This window comes from Erythrolamprus reginae, chromosome 10 (genome assembly GCF_031021105.1).
Source record: "Erythrolamprus reginae isolate rEryReg1 chromosome 10, rEryReg1.hap1, whole genome shotgun sequence".
Classification (NCBI taxonomy): Eukaryota; Metazoa; Chordata; class Lepidosauria; order Squamata; family Dipsadidae; genus Erythrolamprus; species Erythrolamprus reginae.
Window position 1 is genome coordinate 47,754,742 of NC_091959.1, and position 18,658 is coordinate 47,773,399.

At 43.3% G+C, this 18,658-nt stretch overlaps 1 protein-coding gene across 4 annotated transcripts in view; it reads left to right on the top strand.

The window, feature by feature from the left end:
• MPHOSPH9 (M-phase phosphoprotein 9) overlaps nucleotides 1-18,658 on the top strand; it is a 46,929-nt gene that overhangs the window by 20,627 nt on the left and 7,644 nt on the right. For 2 of the 4 annotated variants that reach the window (XR_011560024.1, XM_070763201.1), the window contains 10 exons: nucleotides 3,804-4,246; nucleotides 6,540-6,695; nucleotides 8,274-8,361; nucleotides 8,818-9,033; nucleotides 10,232-10,279; nucleotides 11,666-11,730; nucleotides 12,762-12,863; nucleotides 13,306-13,443; nucleotides 14,678-14,865; nucleotides 17,588-17,752. Coding sequence is in view for 2 of the 4 variants with exons in the window: in XM_070763201.1 (XP_070619302.1) it covers nucleotides 3,804-4,246; nucleotides 6,540-6,695; nucleotides 8,274-8,361; nucleotides 8,818-9,033; nucleotides 10,232-10,279; nucleotides 11,666-11,730; nucleotides 12,762-12,863; nucleotides 13,306-13,443; nucleotides 14,678-14,865; nucleotides 17,588-17,752 (1,609 nt within the window). In the remaining 2 variants the exon portion in view is untranslated. Of the gene's footprint in view, nucleotides 1-3,803; nucleotides 4,247-6,539; nucleotides 6,696-8,273; nucleotides 8,362-8,817; nucleotides 9,034-10,231; nucleotides 10,280-11,665; nucleotides 11,731-12,761; nucleotides 12,864-13,305; nucleotides 13,444-14,677; nucleotides 14,866-17,587; nucleotides 17,759-18,658 lie in introns of all 4 variants that reach the window. The other 2 variants (XR_011560023.1, XM_070763200.1) reach the window with 1 other exon arrangement.

Below are 18,658 nucleotides of genomic sequence, written 5' to 3' on the forward strand. Positions count from 1 at the left end.
GGGTTTTAAGGAGTTTACGGAAGGCAGGAAGAGTAGGGGCAGTTCTAATCTCCGGGGGGAGTTGGTTCCAGAGGGCCGGTGCCGCCACAGAGAAGGCTCTTCCCCTGGGGCCCGCCAACCAACATCGTTTAGTTGACGGGACCTGGAGAAGGCCCACTCTGTGGGACCTGATCGGTCGCTGGGATTCGTGCGGCAGGAGGCGGTCTCGGAGGTATCCTGGTCCAGTGCCATGAAGGGCTTTATAGGTCATAACCAACACTTTGAATTGTGACCAGAAACTGATCGGCAACCAATGCAGACTGCGGAGTGATAGTGAAACATGGGCATACCTAGGTAAGCCCATGACTGCTCTTGCAGCTGCATTCTGCACGATCTGAAGTTTCCGAACACTTTTCAAAGGTAGCCCCATGTAGAGAGCATTACAGCAGTCGAACCTTGAGGTGATGAGGGCATGAGTGACTGTGAGCAATGAGTCCCGGTCCAAATAGGGCCGCAACTGGTGCACCAGGCGAACCTGGGCAAACGCCCCCCTCGCCACAGCTGAAAGATGGTTCTCTAATGTGAGCTGTGGATCGAGGAGGACGCCCAAGTTGCGGACCCTCTCTGAGGGGGTCAATAATTCCCCCCCCAGGGTAATGGACGGACAGATGGGATTGTCCTTGGGAAGCAAAACCCACAGCCACTCCGTCTTATCCGGGTTGAGCCTGAGTCTGTATATATATTCTTTCCTTCCCACCTACTTCTCTTCCTCTTCACTTCCTATCTTTTATATATCACTTAATGTCTATTCCCTTTCATGTGTATTGTATATTGGGCAAAGAATAAATAAAAAAATAAAAAAATAAATAAATAAAAAAAACTCAGGACCAGACCCATCTCGGCGGAGGGATTTCAATTTTTCTCTTCTTAGCCTCCTCCTCCCCCCCTTTTTTTGCACGAAAATAATTTGACAGCGTTTTGCTGACACTCGAATTTTGTACCCGGGATGGATAGATTGGGGAGAGGGGGGAAAGGGGGCAGAGAGCTCCATTCCACAAAGCGACGCATGGAATCGCTGGGAAAAGGTAAGTCTTAACGCCCCGGAGGATTTCTTCCCTTCTCTTCCACCCCACCCCCTTTTGCGCGTGACCTTGCAATTAAGTTATTCCGCCCTCCCTGATGCGATCGACCCAAGGGGAGGGGACACCGCGTGCTGCTCGTGGAGGGAAAGAAGCGAAGGAGGGGAGGGGAGGTTGGAGTACGTTTCCTGGCAGAGCGATATTTGTTTATGGGATGAGCAGTTTAATGTAAGCAAAGTAGGACCCCCGGGTAAATAGCCCTGGGAGTGAAATTAAAATTGCAACCGGCACAATTTTTTTTTTATATCGGTGCAAAACAAAATTAAGGGGAGAGGAAAAATAATAATAATAAGGAAGAGAAGAGAAACAGTTTCTCCGGCGGCCGCGTGTCACTGAAAATGGCTAGGCGTGTCAGTGCTGACGCGCGTGTCATCGGTTCGCCATCACTGGCCTAGGGGGAGAAGAAATCTTAATTCCCCCATGCCTGGCGGCAGAGGTGGGTTTTAAGTAGCTTACGAAAGGCAAGGAGGGTGGGGGCAATTCTAATCTCTGGGGGGAGTTGGTTCCAGAGGGCCGGGGCCGCCACAGAGAAGGCTCTTCCCCTGGGTCCCGCCAAGTGGCATTGTTTAGTTGACGGGACCCGGAGAAGACCCACTCTGTGGGACTTAACTGGTCGCTGGGATTCGTGCAGCAGAAGGCGGTCCCTGAGGTAATCTGGTCCGGTGCCATGAAGGGTTTTATAGGTCATAACCAACACTTTGAATTGTGACCGGAAACTGATCGGCAACCAATGGAGACTGCGGAGTGTTGGTGTAACATGGGCATATTTAGAGAAGCCCATGATTGCTCTCGCAGCTGCATTCTGCACGATCTGAAGTTTCCGAACACTCTTCAAATGTAGCCCCATGTAGAGAGCGTTACAGTAGTCGAGCCTCGAGGTGATGAGGGCATGAGTGACTGTGAGCAATTACTCCCGATCCAGATAGGGCCGCAACTGGTGCACCAGGCGGACCTGGGCAAACGCCCCCCTCGCCACAGCTGAAAGATGTTTCTCTAATGTGAGCTATGGATCGAGGAGGACGCCCAAGTTGCGGACCCTCTCCGAGGGGGTCAATAATTCCCCCCCCAGGGTGATGGACGGACAGATAGAATTGTCCTTGGGAAACAAGACCCACAGCCACTCCGTCTTGTCTGGGTTGAGTTTGAGTTTGTTGACACTCATCCAGGCCCCAACAGCCTCCAGGCACCGGCACATCACTTCCACTGCTTCACTGACTTTATTATTAACATTAAAAAAAGACAAAACAAATACAGAACAACAAAAAGTATTTACAACAAAGACATAAACAGAAACTAAAAACAAAAACAAAACTTAACCTATAGGAACATAAAAACTAACGTAAACACTTAAACGATTTATAAATTTGCCAACCCACTTGTTGGCATTGCTACTACAGCTTTCTAACTATTATTTTCTATGATATTTATAAAAATCTTGACCGTGTTGATTAGTTCTAACTGACCTATAAGCCCTACGTGGCATGGGACCAGAATACCTCCGAGACCGCCTACTGCTGCATGAATCCCAGCGACTGGTCAGGTCCCACAGACTCGGCCTCCTCCAGGTTTAGCAGTTTGGCAGGGCCTTGTGGAAGAGCCTTCTCTGTGGGGGCCCCGGCCCTCTGGAATCAACTCCCCCCGGAGATTCATACGGCCCCCACTCTCTTTGCCTTCTGAAGACTCACTTATGCCGCCAGGCTTGGGGCCATTAGATCTTTACCCCTGCCCAATGAATGTGTTTAGAGAATGTGGAGCGAATGGAATGATTGTTTTTTATGGTTTCCAGGGTTTTTTTTAGATTTTTAATTAGTTACTTGGATTAAGATATTGTGTATTTTATATTTTATAAGTTGTGAGCCGCCCCAAGTCCTCGAGAGGGGCGGCATGGAAATCCAATTACAGTGGTCCTTGGTTTTTCGCGGGGGATGCATTCCAAGACCACCCGTGAAAACCGAATTTCCGTGAAGTAGAGGAAATATATTTTTTTATGTATTTAACGAGTATTTGGACTTTCAAAACCCACCCTTTGCATAAACAGTCATTCTGTAATGTTTCTCAGCTGGAACTACATGTGATATCCTACCAGTTTCTTTAATAGAGTACCGTAGTACAGTGTTCCCTCGCTTTTCGCATGGGATGCGTTCCGAGACCGCCCGCGAAAGTTGAATTTCCGCGAAGTAGAGATGCGGAAGTAAATACACTATTTTTGGCTATGAACAGTATCACAAGCCTTCCCTTAACACTTTAAACCCCTAAGTTGCAATTTCCCATTCCCTTAGCAACCATTCAGATTATTACTCACCATGTTTATTTATTAAAGTTTATTTAAAAAAATATTTATTAAAGGCGGACGAAAGTTTGGCGATGACATATGACGTCATCGGGTGGGAAAAACCATGGTACAGGGGGAAAACCCGCAAAGTATTTTTTAATTAATATTTTTGAAAAACCATGGTATAGACTTTTCGAACCCGCGAAAATCGAGGGAACACTGTTTTATGAATTTTATGAATTTTTAATGGATTTAAAATTTTCAATGGATTTAAGCCCCCTTTGAAAACCCGTGAAAGAGCGAATCCACAAAAGATGAACTACGATGTAGTGAGGGATTACTGTAATAATAAATAATAAATTAATAAATTGTCTTATTTTTGACTCCCAATCCCCCTGGCGTTCCTTTCACAGATCCTTACCCTCGACCCAACGCTCCACATGAAACCAGGCGAGCGGAATGCGGGGCGGCCTTTGACCAGGTTCTACGCCAGCCCCGAGCGGGCTCCCTTGTCTCCCGATTCCATGGCAGGTCCCGCGTTCTCCCTCCCTTCGGAGGTGGGTTCCTTTTCTCCCACCAGCACGGTGGCGTCGCCCCGCTCCACCGAGTCTCCCCGATACGCTTCTCGCTCGGCAGCCTCGCACGCCGATCCCTGGGGCGGCTGCGAGTTTCAGAAGGCCGTCAATGTCGCCGGCTCTCCTCATCGAAGCCAGGAGATTTCGGAGATGGAGGACAATGAGAACTTAACCCTCACGCCGTCTTCCTTGGCCCGGTCGCCAGTTCCGTCGGCTGATCATCGTTTGACGCAGCACGAACTTTCCGTGGCTTGTGTAGAAGATCCCCTGGTGCTCTCCAAGTAAGATCACCCGTTCAGGATGTTGCCTTTTTATAAACAAATCATCGTAATCGTCCGTGATACAGATAGTCCTTGGCTCAACAGCCACAATTGAGCTAAGTAAGCTCCTTAAAACCCACCTCTGCCCTCAGGCATGGGGGAACTGAGATATTCTTTCCCCCTAGGCCTTTACAATTTACGCATGGCATGTTTACGTGTATGTTTGGTTTTACAATAAGGGTTTTTTAGTTGTTTTAGTATTGGATTTATATGATGTTTTTTATTACTGTTGTTAGCCGCCCCGAGTCTACGGAGAGGGGCGGCATACAAATCCAATAAATAAATAAATAAATAAATAAAATAAGTGAATTTTGCCCCGTTTTTAAAAAGTGAATCCCTGCAATTATTAAATTGATAATTGTTAAGTGCATCTGGCTTAACGTGGCTTGTCGGAAGGTCACAAAAGGGAACCATATAATAATAATTTAACCCTGGGACATAAATACAAGTCACTCATCAAGAACCTGAATTTTGATCAAGTGACCAACAGTTGTAAGTGCGCAAAACGGCCGTAACTCCCTCGTTTTGTTGCCATTGTAACTTTGAATGGTCATTGAACAAGCTGTTGCAAGTCAAACGGTCACTAACAAACCGTTGTATATTTTTGTGGGATTCCATAAAAACTCTTAATCGCTTTAGAGACTGATCCATTACAACTTCCTCCCAGTCGTTCGTGTTGGATAAATAACCGACACTAACTAACTAACTAACTAACTAACTAACTAACTAACTAACTAACTATTTATTTATTTATTTATTTATTTATTAGATTTGTATGACGCCCCTCTCCGAAGACTCGGGGCGGCTAACAACAATATAAAAAGACAATGTAAACAAATCTAATATTAAAAATAATGTAAAAAACCCCCAATTTAAAGAACTACTCATACATACAAACATACCATGTATAAATTCTATAAGCCTAGGGGGAAGGGAAACATTTCAATTCCCCCATGCCTGACGACAGAGGTGGGTTTTAAGGAGCTTGCGAAAGGCAAGGAGGGTGGGGGCAACTCTGATATCTGGGGGGAGCTGGTTCCAGAGGGTTGGGGCCACCACAGAGAAGGCTCTTCCCCTGGGTGCCGCCAAACAACATAGCTTAGTCGACTATTACAATCTCTGGATAGCTTATACAGGGTGTCCAGCAAACCTGGAAATCAGGGAATTATCAGGGAAATCGGTGGTTTGGGAAATATCGGGGAATTCGTGAAAAAAATGGAATAAATCAGGGGGAAAAACAAACTATTAAAATATTTAGCATGCAGGGATAAATCATGTAAAAAAAAACTGATTGCGCTGCCTGGCAGAGTCAAGCCAAAATGAGCCTAACTATGGCAATAACTTGCTTCCGCAGCTACCGATATTTCTCCACGGCTGAGCCATTTGGTATGACATCATCTACGACCCCGATCTTAACTAGATCGCAAGTTACAGGGAAATGTCAGGGAAATATCAGGGAGTTTCAGAATGTTTCTCCCCTGGACACCCTCTTATAATAATAAGCCTGACAGCATTTCAAAGATGAGATAAGATTTCACACATAGTTATAAATACAGTGTTCCCTCGATTTCCGCGGGGGATGCGTTCCGAGACTGCCTGCGAAAGTTGAATTTCCGCGAAGTAGAGATGCGGAAGTAAATACACTATTTTTGGCTATGAAAAGTATCCCAAGCCTTCCCTTAACACTTTAAACCCCTAAATTGCAATTTCCCATTCCCTTAGCAACCATTTAGATTATTACTCACCATGTTTCTTTATTAAAGTTTATTTAAAAAAATATTTATTAAAGGTGGACAAAAGTTTGGTGATGAGATATGACGTCATCAGGAGGGAAAACCCGTGGTATAGGGGGGGAAACCGCAAAGTATTTTTTAATTACTATTTTTGAAAAACCGTGGTATAGACTTTTCGCGAAGTTTGAACCCGCGAAAATCGAGGGAACACTGTATACCTGTTTGGGGTTCATAATTGAGTGGATAATGCAATGAAGTTTGCCAATGAGTGTACATTCAAAGTGACAATAAAATTATTCAAAGGTCTAAGTCTATTAAGCATGGGAATGGCGCTGTTCTATTTTCACTTTACATACAGACTTTGGAGGTGGGGGAGGGAATCAGCTTTTGATAAGCAAATTTAAATTCATGTACTGTATGTACATTTTATTTGAAGTACCAGTTTTATCCCTTCAGTAACGTCTGGCAAAGTTGCTAACATTTTGAATGTTTTGTTCTGTTCTTTCTTTTTTAAAAATCAGGATGAGGCAGAATTTGAGGGAAAAACATACCCGTCATATCACTGATCTCCGAGCGTATTACGAGTCTGAGATTCTCAGCTTAAAGCAGCAGCTAGAAGCAAGCCATGCCTCTCCTTCCGAGGAAATGAAGAAAACCAATCAAAATCTCACGGACAGGTATTGGCCGAGTTGTTTGGAATATCTTTTTTCCCCCACATCCCTTTTGAAATGATGCTTAATTGGACTTAATCCCTGGATAGTTCAGTGGATTTCAAGCTGGCTGAAGCATAGACATCAGAGAGTTATTGTTAATGGCGAGTATTCTGAGCAGAGACAGGTTACAAGCGGTGTGCCACAAGGGTCTGTTCTGGGTCCTATTCTTTTTAATATGTTTGTGAGTGACATAGGGGAAGGTCTGGTAGGGGAGGTTTGCCTAATTGCCGATGACTCTAAAGTGTGCAATAGGGTTGATATTCCTGGAGGGGTCTGTAATATGGTAAATGATTTAGCTTTACTAGATAAATGGTCAAAGCAATGGAAACTGCAGTTTAATGTTTCCAAATGTAAAATAATGCACTTGGGGAAAAGGAATCCTCAATCTGAGTATTGTATTGGAAGTTCTGTGTTAGCAAATACTTCAGAAGAGAAGGATTTAGGGGTAGTGATTTCTGACAGTCTCAAAATGGGTGAGCAGTGTGGTCGGGCAGTAGGAAAAGCAAGTAGGATGCTTGGCTGCATAGCTAGATGTATAACAAGCAGGAAGAGGAAGATTGTGATCCCCTTATATAGAGCGCTGGTGAGACCACATTTGGAATAATACTGTGTTCAGTTCTGGAGACCTCACCTACAAAAAGATATTGACAAAATTGAACGGGTCCAAAGACGGGCTACAAGAATGGTGGAAGGTCTTAAGCATAAAACGTATCAGGAAAGACTTAATGAACTCAATCTGTAGAGTCTGGAGGACAGAAGGAAAAGGGGGGACATGATCGAAACATTTAAATATGTTAAAGGGTTAAATAAGGTTCAGGAGGGAAGTGTTTTTAATAGGAAAGTGAACACAGAACAAGGGGACACAATCTGAGGTCAGTTGGGGGAAAGATCAAAAGCAACGTGAGAAAATATTATTTCACTGAAAGAGGAGTAGATGCTTGGAACAAACTTCCAGCAGACGTGGTTGGTCAATCCACAGGAACTGAATTTAAATATGCCTGGGATAAACATATATCCATTGTAAGATAAAATACAGGAAATAGTATAAGGGCAGACTAGATGGACCATGAGGTCTTTTTCTGCCATCAATCTTCTATGTTTCTATGCTCCGCTAGATAAAACTATTTCTGGACCTTCCCTGTCTTCAGTTTTGACAGCTGGAAACCAAGTGGGCATATTGAGCAATGGGTCCACCCCCTTTTTTCCAGCGATAGGTAAAATAGATTCCATGTTTGATCATAATCTACCTCTTTTTTCTGTTTAATTTTCAATGTCAATCTATCCATTTCTGCCCAATCTACTACCTGACTAGCTCTTCATCGCGTGGTATATTTTATTTATTTTATTTATTAGATTTGTATGCCGACCCTCTCCGCATGATATGATATATCTTCATTTTCGCAATATTGTACGAATATAATCCTCGCTGCTGTTAAGACATGTAATATTAAGTACATATTTTTCTTATCAATTTTTTCCTCTGATATTACATCTAATAATAAAAAAAAATGACACTTAATGGCTCTCTGTTTCAACTTTTAGGTGCGACCAGCTAGAAACATCTCTACACGAAGCCAACGGTCGTCTGCGATCCCTTGAAAATAAAAACAAGGCCTTAGAGATGGAAGTAGTAAGTGTATCTTATGGCTTGGGTCAGGGCTGTCCAACCCTGGCAACTTTAAGGCTTGAGGACTTTAACTCCCAGAATTCCCCAGCCACCACGCTTAAGACAAGTATACTTCCATTCCCAGAATTCTCCAGCCAGCATGCTTAAGACAGGTGGACCTCAACTCCCAGAATCCCCCAGCCAGCATTCTTAGAACAGGTGGACTTCAACTTCCAGAATCCCCCAGCTTTCATGCTTAAGACAGGTGGACTTCAACTCCCAGAATCCCCCAGCCAGCATGCTTAGAACAGGTGGATTCCGACTAGCAACGCCGGCTGGGGAATTCTGAGAAACACCTTGTCTCAAATCTGCCTCTTATTCTATCAGATGTTACAGCTGGTCCTGCTGTTTTTTCCGGTGCCGTCGTCTCTCTGGACTCTCTCTCCTCTCGTGTGACCCTTGGCCTGTTCCCCTTTCCAGACAGATTGGCGGGAGCGCTTCGGGGCCCTGAGCGCCACCACCAAATCCTTGCAGGAGCGCCTGGAAGAGATGCGCACGGGCGGCAAGGACAAAGACAACACCATCAGCCGCCTCAAGAGAAGACTCCGCGATCTGGAAGAGGCCTTCGAGAAAGCCTACAAGCTCTCCGACAACAAGGACGCCCGGCTAAAGGAAGAAAACAAGATGTTTCAAAACGTACGTTTGGCCCAGTTTGGAATGAATGCCTGTGGCCGATTTATTTATTTATTTATTGATTGATTGATTGATTGATTTATCTATCTATCTATCTATCTATCTATCTATCTATCATCTATCCATCCATCCATCCATCCATCCATCCATCCATCCATCCATCTATCTATCTATCTATCTATCTATCTATCTAATCTACTTATTTACTTATTTGCTTGCTTGCTTGCTTGCTTGCTTGCTTACTTATTTATTTATTGGATTTGTATGCCGCCCCTCTCCGAAGACTCAGGGCGGCTAACAACAATAATAAGACATACAAACAATAATAATAATAATCCAATACTAAAAACAGTTAAAAATCCATTACAATAAAAACCAAACAGACATACCATGCATAAAATTGTAACGGCCTAGGGGGAAAGAGTATCTCAGTTCCCCCATGCCTGGCGGCAGAGATGGGTTTTAAGCAGCTTACGAAAGACAAGGAGGGTGGGGGCAATTCTAATCTCTTGTCGAGAACACCCTCCCAATTTGTTAGGGACCCCCAGTCTTTAGTTGGTAGGGTTGCTCCAAAGCCATAGAAAGCCTACGGTGAGCAGTTTGAGTCACTGGGCTACAAGAATGGTGAAAGGTCTTCAGCATAAAACATATCAGGAAAGACTTAATGAACTCAATCTGTATAGTCTGGAGGACAGAACGAAAAGGGGGGACATGATCGAAACATTTTAATATGTCAAAGGGTTAATAAGGTTCAGGAGGGAAGTGTTTTTAATAGGAAAGTGAACACAAGAACAAGGAGACACAATCTGAAGTTAGTTGGGGGAAAGATCAGAAGCAACGTGAGAAAATATTTGACTGAAGTAGATCCTTGGAACAAACTTCCAGCAGACCTGGTTGGTCAATCCACAGTAACTGAATTTAAACATGCCTGGGATAAACACATATCCATCCTAAGATAAAATACAGGAAATAGTATAAGGGCAGACTAGATGGACCAGGAGGTCTTTTTCTGCCCTCAATCTTCTATGTTTCTATTTGGCTGCCTATGAACAAGACACCTGTGTCTTTCCACGAAAGGTGGAATTCGCTTAAATTCTGATTTGATCACTGTAACAGATGCTGCAATCTGTGCCAGCTTGATTGTTATTCTAGCGTTTTTGAAATATTACAAAATAATTTTAAAATGTTATTGTTTTCATAGCTTTTGGGAGAATATGAATCCCTTGGGAAAGAGCACGAACGAGTTAAGGTAAGCAGGATTTTTTATTTCTTTGCAGAACCAAGTCCATTTTTAGGGAAAAGGATCAAAAACCAAATAGGGTTTAGCTATTCCTTGATCATGAGTAAAAAGCAGGTGTGTTTATTTCCCCCAGAAATAAGCTTTTCATCTGCAAAATATTTGTCCTTAGGAGGGATGAAAAGTCCAGCCCTCTCAGATGAATTGGTTACCAGTCTGATCTTCTGTACATATTTCTTTTTAAACCACTTATTGTTCTGTCAAGCTCTCTGGTAGAATCCTCCCAAAAATGCACAGATACAATTTCAGATACACACAGGTTTGAAAATTCAAAACAATGTTCTTTATAATGAAAATTCACTTAAACCAAGCCCTCTTTTGGGATAGCAAAGAGCCCTCGTCTCCAAACAAACTGGTAATTTGTACAAGTCCCTTATCAGTTCTGTGATACTTAGCTTGCAGCTGTGAGGCAATTCACAGTCCTTCTTCTTTCACAAAGTGAAACACACTTTGCTCTGCTTTAGTTTCAAAGCGGGGAAAAAGCAACACACAAAAAGTCAAAGTCAGCAAGGCAGGCACGAAACACAAGGATCAGATAATCCTCCACAATGGCCAAACCCACAGGCTGCTCTTTATAGCAGCCTCACTAATGACCACAGCCCCACCCAACCACAGGTGGCCTCATTTTCTTTGATAATAATCTCTCAGTTGTTGCTGCCTATGCATCGCTCTCCGCATGCGTGGCTGTATCATTAACTCTTGTTCTGAATCCAAGGAGGAGCTAGAGAATTGATCTCCTTCTGAGCTGTCTGCCCCACTCTCCTCCTCCCTGTCACTCATGTCTTCTTGGTCAGAGGAGCTTTCATCAGCAGATTCCACCGGGGGCAAAACAGGCCTGCAGCGTGTGGATGTCTCCCCCACATCCACAGTCCTTGGGGCAGGAGCTGGGCCAGAGCTAACCACAACAAGACCCAGCAAATTTTCAGCCTCTTTTAGAGAGGAAAACGATGCATCTCATACTCCGAAAAATACGCTAGATTGTCCTGTATCAGAAACAGTGGACAGTAGCCAGCTAAATGGGCCTCTAGAAACAAGGGAACTTGGGAACAGAAAACTGTTCAAGCAGATAGTGAAACATCCATCTCGAAAAAAAAGACATGAGGTTAACCAGCCTGGTGGAAAATGGAACCCTCCTGATGGATTATAAATATGTGATAAATTATTTGCCAAGGACAAACGAAGAGAAGCCTTAGCAACGCTTCCCTCCCCCCAGGGGAACTAAAGACAAATTGAATTAATACTCAGCTAATGAAAGAGAGACACTTAAATCATTCAATATTAGTAAAACCAGTGGTTACGTTAATCCTTAATGTATGTTTTTTTTTCTCTTTCCCACAGGATTCTTTAAATATTACTGAGAACAAATTACTCGATGCGCACACTCGGATTTCTGATTTGAAGAGGTAATATTAGACACTTTAATCCTGGAAACCTATTACAGCCTCTCCGATTTATATATTTTTCATCGCATGTTGATTATCACATTTCATGAATAAGTTAAGCAAATGTCTTCACGGAGGGTACTGATCAGCAAAGACGTTAAATCAAACCTAGCAAAGAGTTAGTTTGTCAAACTCTGGGCATAGACCTTTCAATATAAGTGTAATAAAAGAAATATTTCAAGTTGAAAGGGAAATCCAATTTTGTCCCTTTGTTTTTATTCCAATGTTTACTGTATTTATAGAGTGGTAGATCTTTCTCACCAAATATGGAAGAATTATTTAACCCAATCAAGACATTTCCAGCTGTTTTCAGAACCCTCTATTCCAGGAACTAGAACTAGACTTATACACAGTATCAAATCGTTCAGAATGCAGCTGTGAGAGCTATCATGGGCTTTCCTAAATACGCCCATGTCACACCAACACTCCGCAGTCTGCATTGGTTGCCGATCAGTTTCCGGTCACAATTCAAAGTGTTGGTTATGACCTATAAAGCCCTTCATGGCATCGGACCAGAATATCTCCGGGACCGCCTTCTGCCGCACGAATCCCAGTGACCGGTTAGGTCCCACAGAGTTGGTCTTCTCCGGGTCCCGTCAACTAAACAATGTCGTTTGGCGGGACCCAGGGGAAGAGCCTTCTCTGTGGCAGCCCCGACTCTCTGGAACCAGCTCCCCCCAGAGATTAGAATAGCCCCCACCCTCCTTGCCTTTCGCAAGCTCCTTAAAACCCACCTCTGTCGTCAGGCATGGGGGAATTAAGATATTCTTTCCCCCTAGACTTCCACAATTTATGTATGGTACGTTTGTATGTATGATTGGTTTTAAAATAAGGGTTTTTAGCTTCTTTAGTATTGGATTGTCGCATGTTGTTTTTACCACTGTTGTTAGTCGCCCCGAGTCTACGGAGAGGGGTGGCATACAAATCCAATAAAATGAAAATGAAAAATGAAAATGGGTAATATTGATTTTTTCCCCTCTGCTTTCCTTTAGAACAGTCTCGAAACTGGAAACTCAGGTCAAGCAATTAGAACATGAAAACTCCCTCAAGTTCCGTTCTTTTGCCGAGGGATCCTTTGGACCATCCTATGCCAGGTTAGGAAGTAAGGATTATATCAGGGCGAAAATATTATTTGACTGAAAGAGGAGTAGATGCTTGGAACAAACTTCCAGCAGACGTGGTTGGTCAATCCACAGGAACTTATACATGGTATGCTTGTATGTATGAGTGGTTCTTTAAATTGGGGTTTTTTAGATTATTTTTAATATTAGATTTGTTTACATTGTCTTTTTATACTGTTGTTAGTCTTTGGAAAGGGGCGGCATACAAATAAATAAATAAACAAACAAACAAACAAACTGAATTTAAACATGCCTGGGATAAACATAAATCCATCCTGACATAAAATAAAGGAAACAGTATAAGGGCAGACTAGATGGACCAGGAGGTCTTTTTCTGCCGTCGAGTCTTTTATGTTTCTATATTATTATTATTATTTTTAAAAAGTTTCTTCCTTGCTCCTCTTTGTCCTTTCAGCCAATTAGAAAGCTTTGATGTGAGCAGAAGAAAGTGGTTGATCCCAGGATCTGAATTTTCAATCTTTACCGGTCAGCCGTTGGCAGCCCAAGACAATCCCAACGATAATCGACTTGAAAAAGGACTCACCTCTCCTAGGTAAGGAATATCTCCCCACCTCCAGCCCCAGGTGTCTGCTTGCTTGTTTCATTTAATTTGTTTGGGGTCTGGCAAAAGGAACCGACTGCTATGACATTAACCGCTCCAAACTTGATTGTAGAAAATACGACTTCAGTAACCGAGTTGTCGAAGTGTGGAACTCATTACCGGACTCCATAGTGTCATCCCCAAACCCCCACCCTTTACCCTTAGATTATCTATGGTTGACCTATCCAGATTCCTAAGAGGTCAGTAAGGGGCGAGTACAAGTGCACTAGAGTGCCTTCTGTCCCCTGTCCTTTTTCATTTCATTTCATTTTTCTGGATTTGTATGCCACCCCTCTCCGTAGACTCGGGGCGGCTAACAACAGTAGTAAAAACAACATGCGACAATCCAATACTAAAGAAGCTAAAAACCCTTATTTTAAAACCAATCATACATACAAACGTACCATACATAAATTGTGGAAGCCTAGGGGGACAGAATATCTTAATTCCCCCATGCCTGACGACAGAGGTGGGTTTTAAGAAGCTTGCGAAAGGCAAGAAGGGTGGGGGCAATTCTAATCTCTGGGGGGAGTTGGTTCCAGAGGGCCGGGGCCGTCACAGAGAAGGCTCTTCCCCTGGGTCCCGCCAAATGACATTGTTTAGTTGACGGGACACGGAGAAGGCCAACTCTGTGGGACCTAATTGGTCGCTGGGATTCGTGCGGCAGAAGGCGGTCCCGGAGATATTCTGGTCCGATGCCATGAAGGGCTTTATAGGTCATAACCAACACTTTGAATTGTGACCAGAAACTGATCGGCAACCAATGCAGACTGCGGAGTGTTGGAGTAACATGGGCATATTTGGGAAAGCCCATGATTGCTCTTGCAGCTGCATTCTGCACGATCTGAAGTTTCCGAACACTTTTCAAAGGTCGCTCCATGTAGAGAGCATTACAGTAGTCGAGCCTCGAGGTGATGAGGGCATGAGTGACTGTGACTATTGCTCTCCTATATCTCCTATACCTTTCTTCTATTCCTATATCTCTTCTTTCATTGATATGTTCTATTCCTATATCTTCCCTTCTATTCTTTCTTAGATATATTTTACTATGAGTATCTCCTCTATAACCTTCATCATGTATTTTACTATGTGTATACCCACTAAAACCCTCATTGTGTATTGGACAAAATAAATAAATAAATAAAATAAAATAAATTTACCTGAGCTTTTCCCTGACTCTTCTTAGGCACCAGCCTCTGCCAGAGAAGGAGTCCTCTCCAAATTACCTCCCCTCCAACGAAGCCATTGAGAAAGAGATCAAAACTCAAGACATCCCCATCCTCAAAGCCTTTAAAGAATTCGAAGAAAGGAAGGCTTTGAAGAACCGAGGGTCCCAGGCAGAGAAAGAAGAAGGGGCAGCGGTAGAAACTAACAGTAAATGACTTTTTATTACTTTTGATTCCTTTCTTTTTTTTTAAAAAAAGTAATTTTTATTAAATTGTTTTAAAAGGTATAGTCAAAAAAGTATATACAGTGATACCTTGTCTTACAAACTTAATTGGTTCCGGGACGAGGTTCTTAAGGTGAAAAGTTTGTAAGACGAAATAATGTTTTCCATAGGAATCAATGGAAAAGCGATTAATGCGTGCAAGCCCAAAATTCACCCCTTTTGCCAGCCGAAGCGCCCGTTTTTGCACTGCTGGGATTCCCCTGAGGCTCCCCTCCATGGGAAACCCCATCTCTGGACTTCTGTGTTTTTGCGATGCTGGGATTCCCCTGAGGCTCCCCTCATTGGGAAACCACACCTCCGGACTTCCGTTGCCAGCGAAGTGCCCGTTTCTGCGCTGCTGGGATTCCCCTGCTGGGATTCCCCTGCAGCATGGCAAAAACACGGAAGTCTGGAGGTGGGGTTTCCCATGGAGGGGATCCTCAAGGGAATCCCAGCAGTGCAAAAACAGGTGCTTCGCTGGCAACGGAAGTCCCGAGGCGGGGCATCCCAGTGGCAGCGGTGGGTTTGTAAGATGAAAATAGTTTGTAAGAAGAGGCAAAAAAATCTTAAACCCTGGGTTTGTATCTCGAAAAGTTTGTATGACGAGGCGTTTGTAAGATGAGGTATCACTGTACATTGATATATTTACAATAGAGTGGTACCTCAAGATACGAACCCCTCGTCTTACGAACAACCCGAGATACGAACCCGGGGTTCAGAAAATTTTTGCCTCTTCTTACGAACTTTTTTCGTCTTACGAACGCCAAACCCGAACTTCCGGGTTCGGCGTTCGGGAGGCTGCTGGGAAGCCCCCCAGCTGTTTTAAAAGGTGACAGCCGGGCGGCGCGGCTTCCCAGCGGCCTCCCGAACCCGAACTTTTGCCGAACTTCCTGGTTCGGCGTTCGGGAGGCCGCTGGGAAGCCCCGCAGCCCAGCTGTAACCTTTTAAAACAGCCGGGGGGGCTTCCAAGCAGCCTCCCGAACGCCGAACCCGGAAGTTCGGGTTTGGCGTTCGGCTTCGGGAGGCTGCTGGGAAGCCCCCCCCCCCCCCGGCTGTTTTAAAAGGTGACAGCCGGGCGGCGGTGTTTTTTTGCGGGGGGGGGGGTTCCCCCTGCACGGATTAATGGATTTTACATTGTTTCCTATGGGAAACAATGTTTCGTCTTACGAACTTTTTGTCTTATGAACCTCCCCCTGGAACCAATTAGGTTCATAAGACGAGGTATGACTGTATTTGCAAAACACACAAAGAAAAAACATATACACCGAAACAAACAAGACAAAACAAAAAACACCATGAACAGTTACGATATTACAAATAACATAAAAAGAAAATCTCTTCAATATCCTCTTGGGGGGAGGAAAGTTTCAATCTTATCAAATATCAAGTTATTTTCTGGTGAGTAGAAATCATCGTCATTCACGATTGTTCTTTTTGGTTGTCAATATCTTTTCTATTATTGTTGTTGTTTTTTAAACCGCCTTCAGTACACTCTTTGTTAATTAATTTAATTCCATACAAATTTTGTCTTCACAAAAACAGTTGTATTTGCAGCGTGTCTCATCTTTTCGTCAATAAATACAGGTCTTAACACATTGTTATTGTCGTAATTCAATTTAAACTTCTATTTCTCCTCTTAAACCGATCGTAAAATGTCTTCCATATTTTATAACAATCGGAGTCTTCTTTGGATTCCTTTCTATTTCTTCCTGGAAAAGAAATTTTTAAAAAATCCTAACGAATTAAAAAACCTTCCTTCCTTGGGAGAATTGTGCTAGCTGTGATTTAGATGAAAATATAATTCTCTGTAGAGCACGAGGCCTTTTTTTAATGAGATATACAGACATCCAAGACGACTGGAAATCAATCAAATCCCCAGGTATGCCCATGTTACACCAACACTCGGCAGTCTGCATTGGTTGCTGATCAATTTCCGGTCACAATTCAAAGTGTTGGTTATGACCTATAAAGCCCTTCATGGCATCGGACCAGAATATCTCCGAGACCGCCTTCTGCCGCACGAATCCCAGCGACCGGTTAGGTCCCACAGAGTGGGCCTTCTCCGGGTCCCGTCAACTAAATGATGTCGGTTGGCGGGCCCCAGGGGAAGAGCCTTCTCTGTGGCGGCCCCGACTCTCTGGAACCAGCTCCCCCCCAGAGATTAGAACTGCCCCTACCCTCCTTGCCTTTTGTAAACTCCTTAAAACCCACCTTTGTCGTCAGGCATGGGGGAACTGAGATATCTCCCCCGGGCCTATACAATTTATGTATGGTATGTTTGTACGTATGTCTGCTTAATAATGGGGTTTTTAAAATATTTTAAATTGTAAATTATTAGATTTGTCATGAACTGTTTTATTGTGTTGTGAGCCGCCCCGAGTCTACGGAAAGGGGCGGCATACAAATCTAATAACTAACTAACTAACTAACTAACCAACCAACCAACCAACCAAATAAATAAATAAATAAATAAATAAATAAATAAATAAATAAATATCCAGCGTATCCACAGTTTTCATTTGGCTTCTCTGAATATTTTTGGGGTTTATCTTCAACGTGTGTCTCTAGGTGCTCACAGATAATGAAAAATTGATTTCATGTGGTGGGGAGAAGGCCCCCAAATACCTTCTTTATTGAAACTTTCTCTGCTGCCTTGGCTTATTTCAGAAACAGCTGTTCGGGCTCCAGTTGTTGGGTTCGCCAAGCCATCCTTGGGTCCGAGCTGTTCGCCCGAGAAGAGCAAAGAGCAACCGAGGCACAAAAAATTGACCCAGTCTGGTACCCAAAGATCTTCATCGCTCCCACCTTCAAACAGGAAGACCAACACGCCAAGTAAATGTTTTAGATTGTTTAATTTGGTTGTTTTAGAAACATAGAAGATTGATGGCAGAAAAAGACCTCATGGTCCATCTCGTCTGCCCTTATGCTATTTCCTGTATTTTATCTTAGGGTGGTTCTATGTTTATCTCAGGCATGTTTTAATTCAGTTACTGTGCGTTGACCAACCACGTCTGCTGGAAGTTTGTTCCAAGCATCTGCTATTCTTTCAGTCAAATAATATTTTCTCACGTTGCTTCTGATCTTTCCCCCAACTAACCTCAGATTGTGTCCCCTTGTTCTTGTGTTCACTTTCCTATTAAAAGCACTTCCCCCCTGAACCTGATTTAACTCTTTAACGTATTTAAGTGTTTCGATCTTGTCCCCCCCTTTCCCTTCTGTCCTCCAGACTAGACAGATTGAGTTCATGAAGTCTTTCCTGATAAGTTTGATGCTTAAGACCTTCCACTGTTTTTGTAGCCCGTCCAAAATTTAATTTGATCCATCTCTTTTTGTAGGTGAGGCCTCCAGAACTAAACACAGTACAGTGTTCCCTCGCTTTTCGTGGGGGATGCGTTCTGCGAAGTAGAGATGTGGAAGTAAATACACTATTTTTGGCTACGAACAGTATCACAAGCCTTCCCTTAACATTTTAAACCCCTAAATTGCAATTTTCCATTCCCTTAGCAACCATTTAGATTATTACTCACCGTGTTTATTTATTAAAGTTTATTAAAAAAATATTGATTAAAGGCAGACGAAAGTTTGGCGATGACATATGACGTCATCGGATGGGAAAAACCGTGGTATAGGGGGGGAAAACCCGCATTATTTTTTAATTAATATTTTTGAAAAACCATGGTATCGACTTTCCGCGAAGTTCGAACCCGCGAAAATTGAGGGAACACAGTATTCCAAATG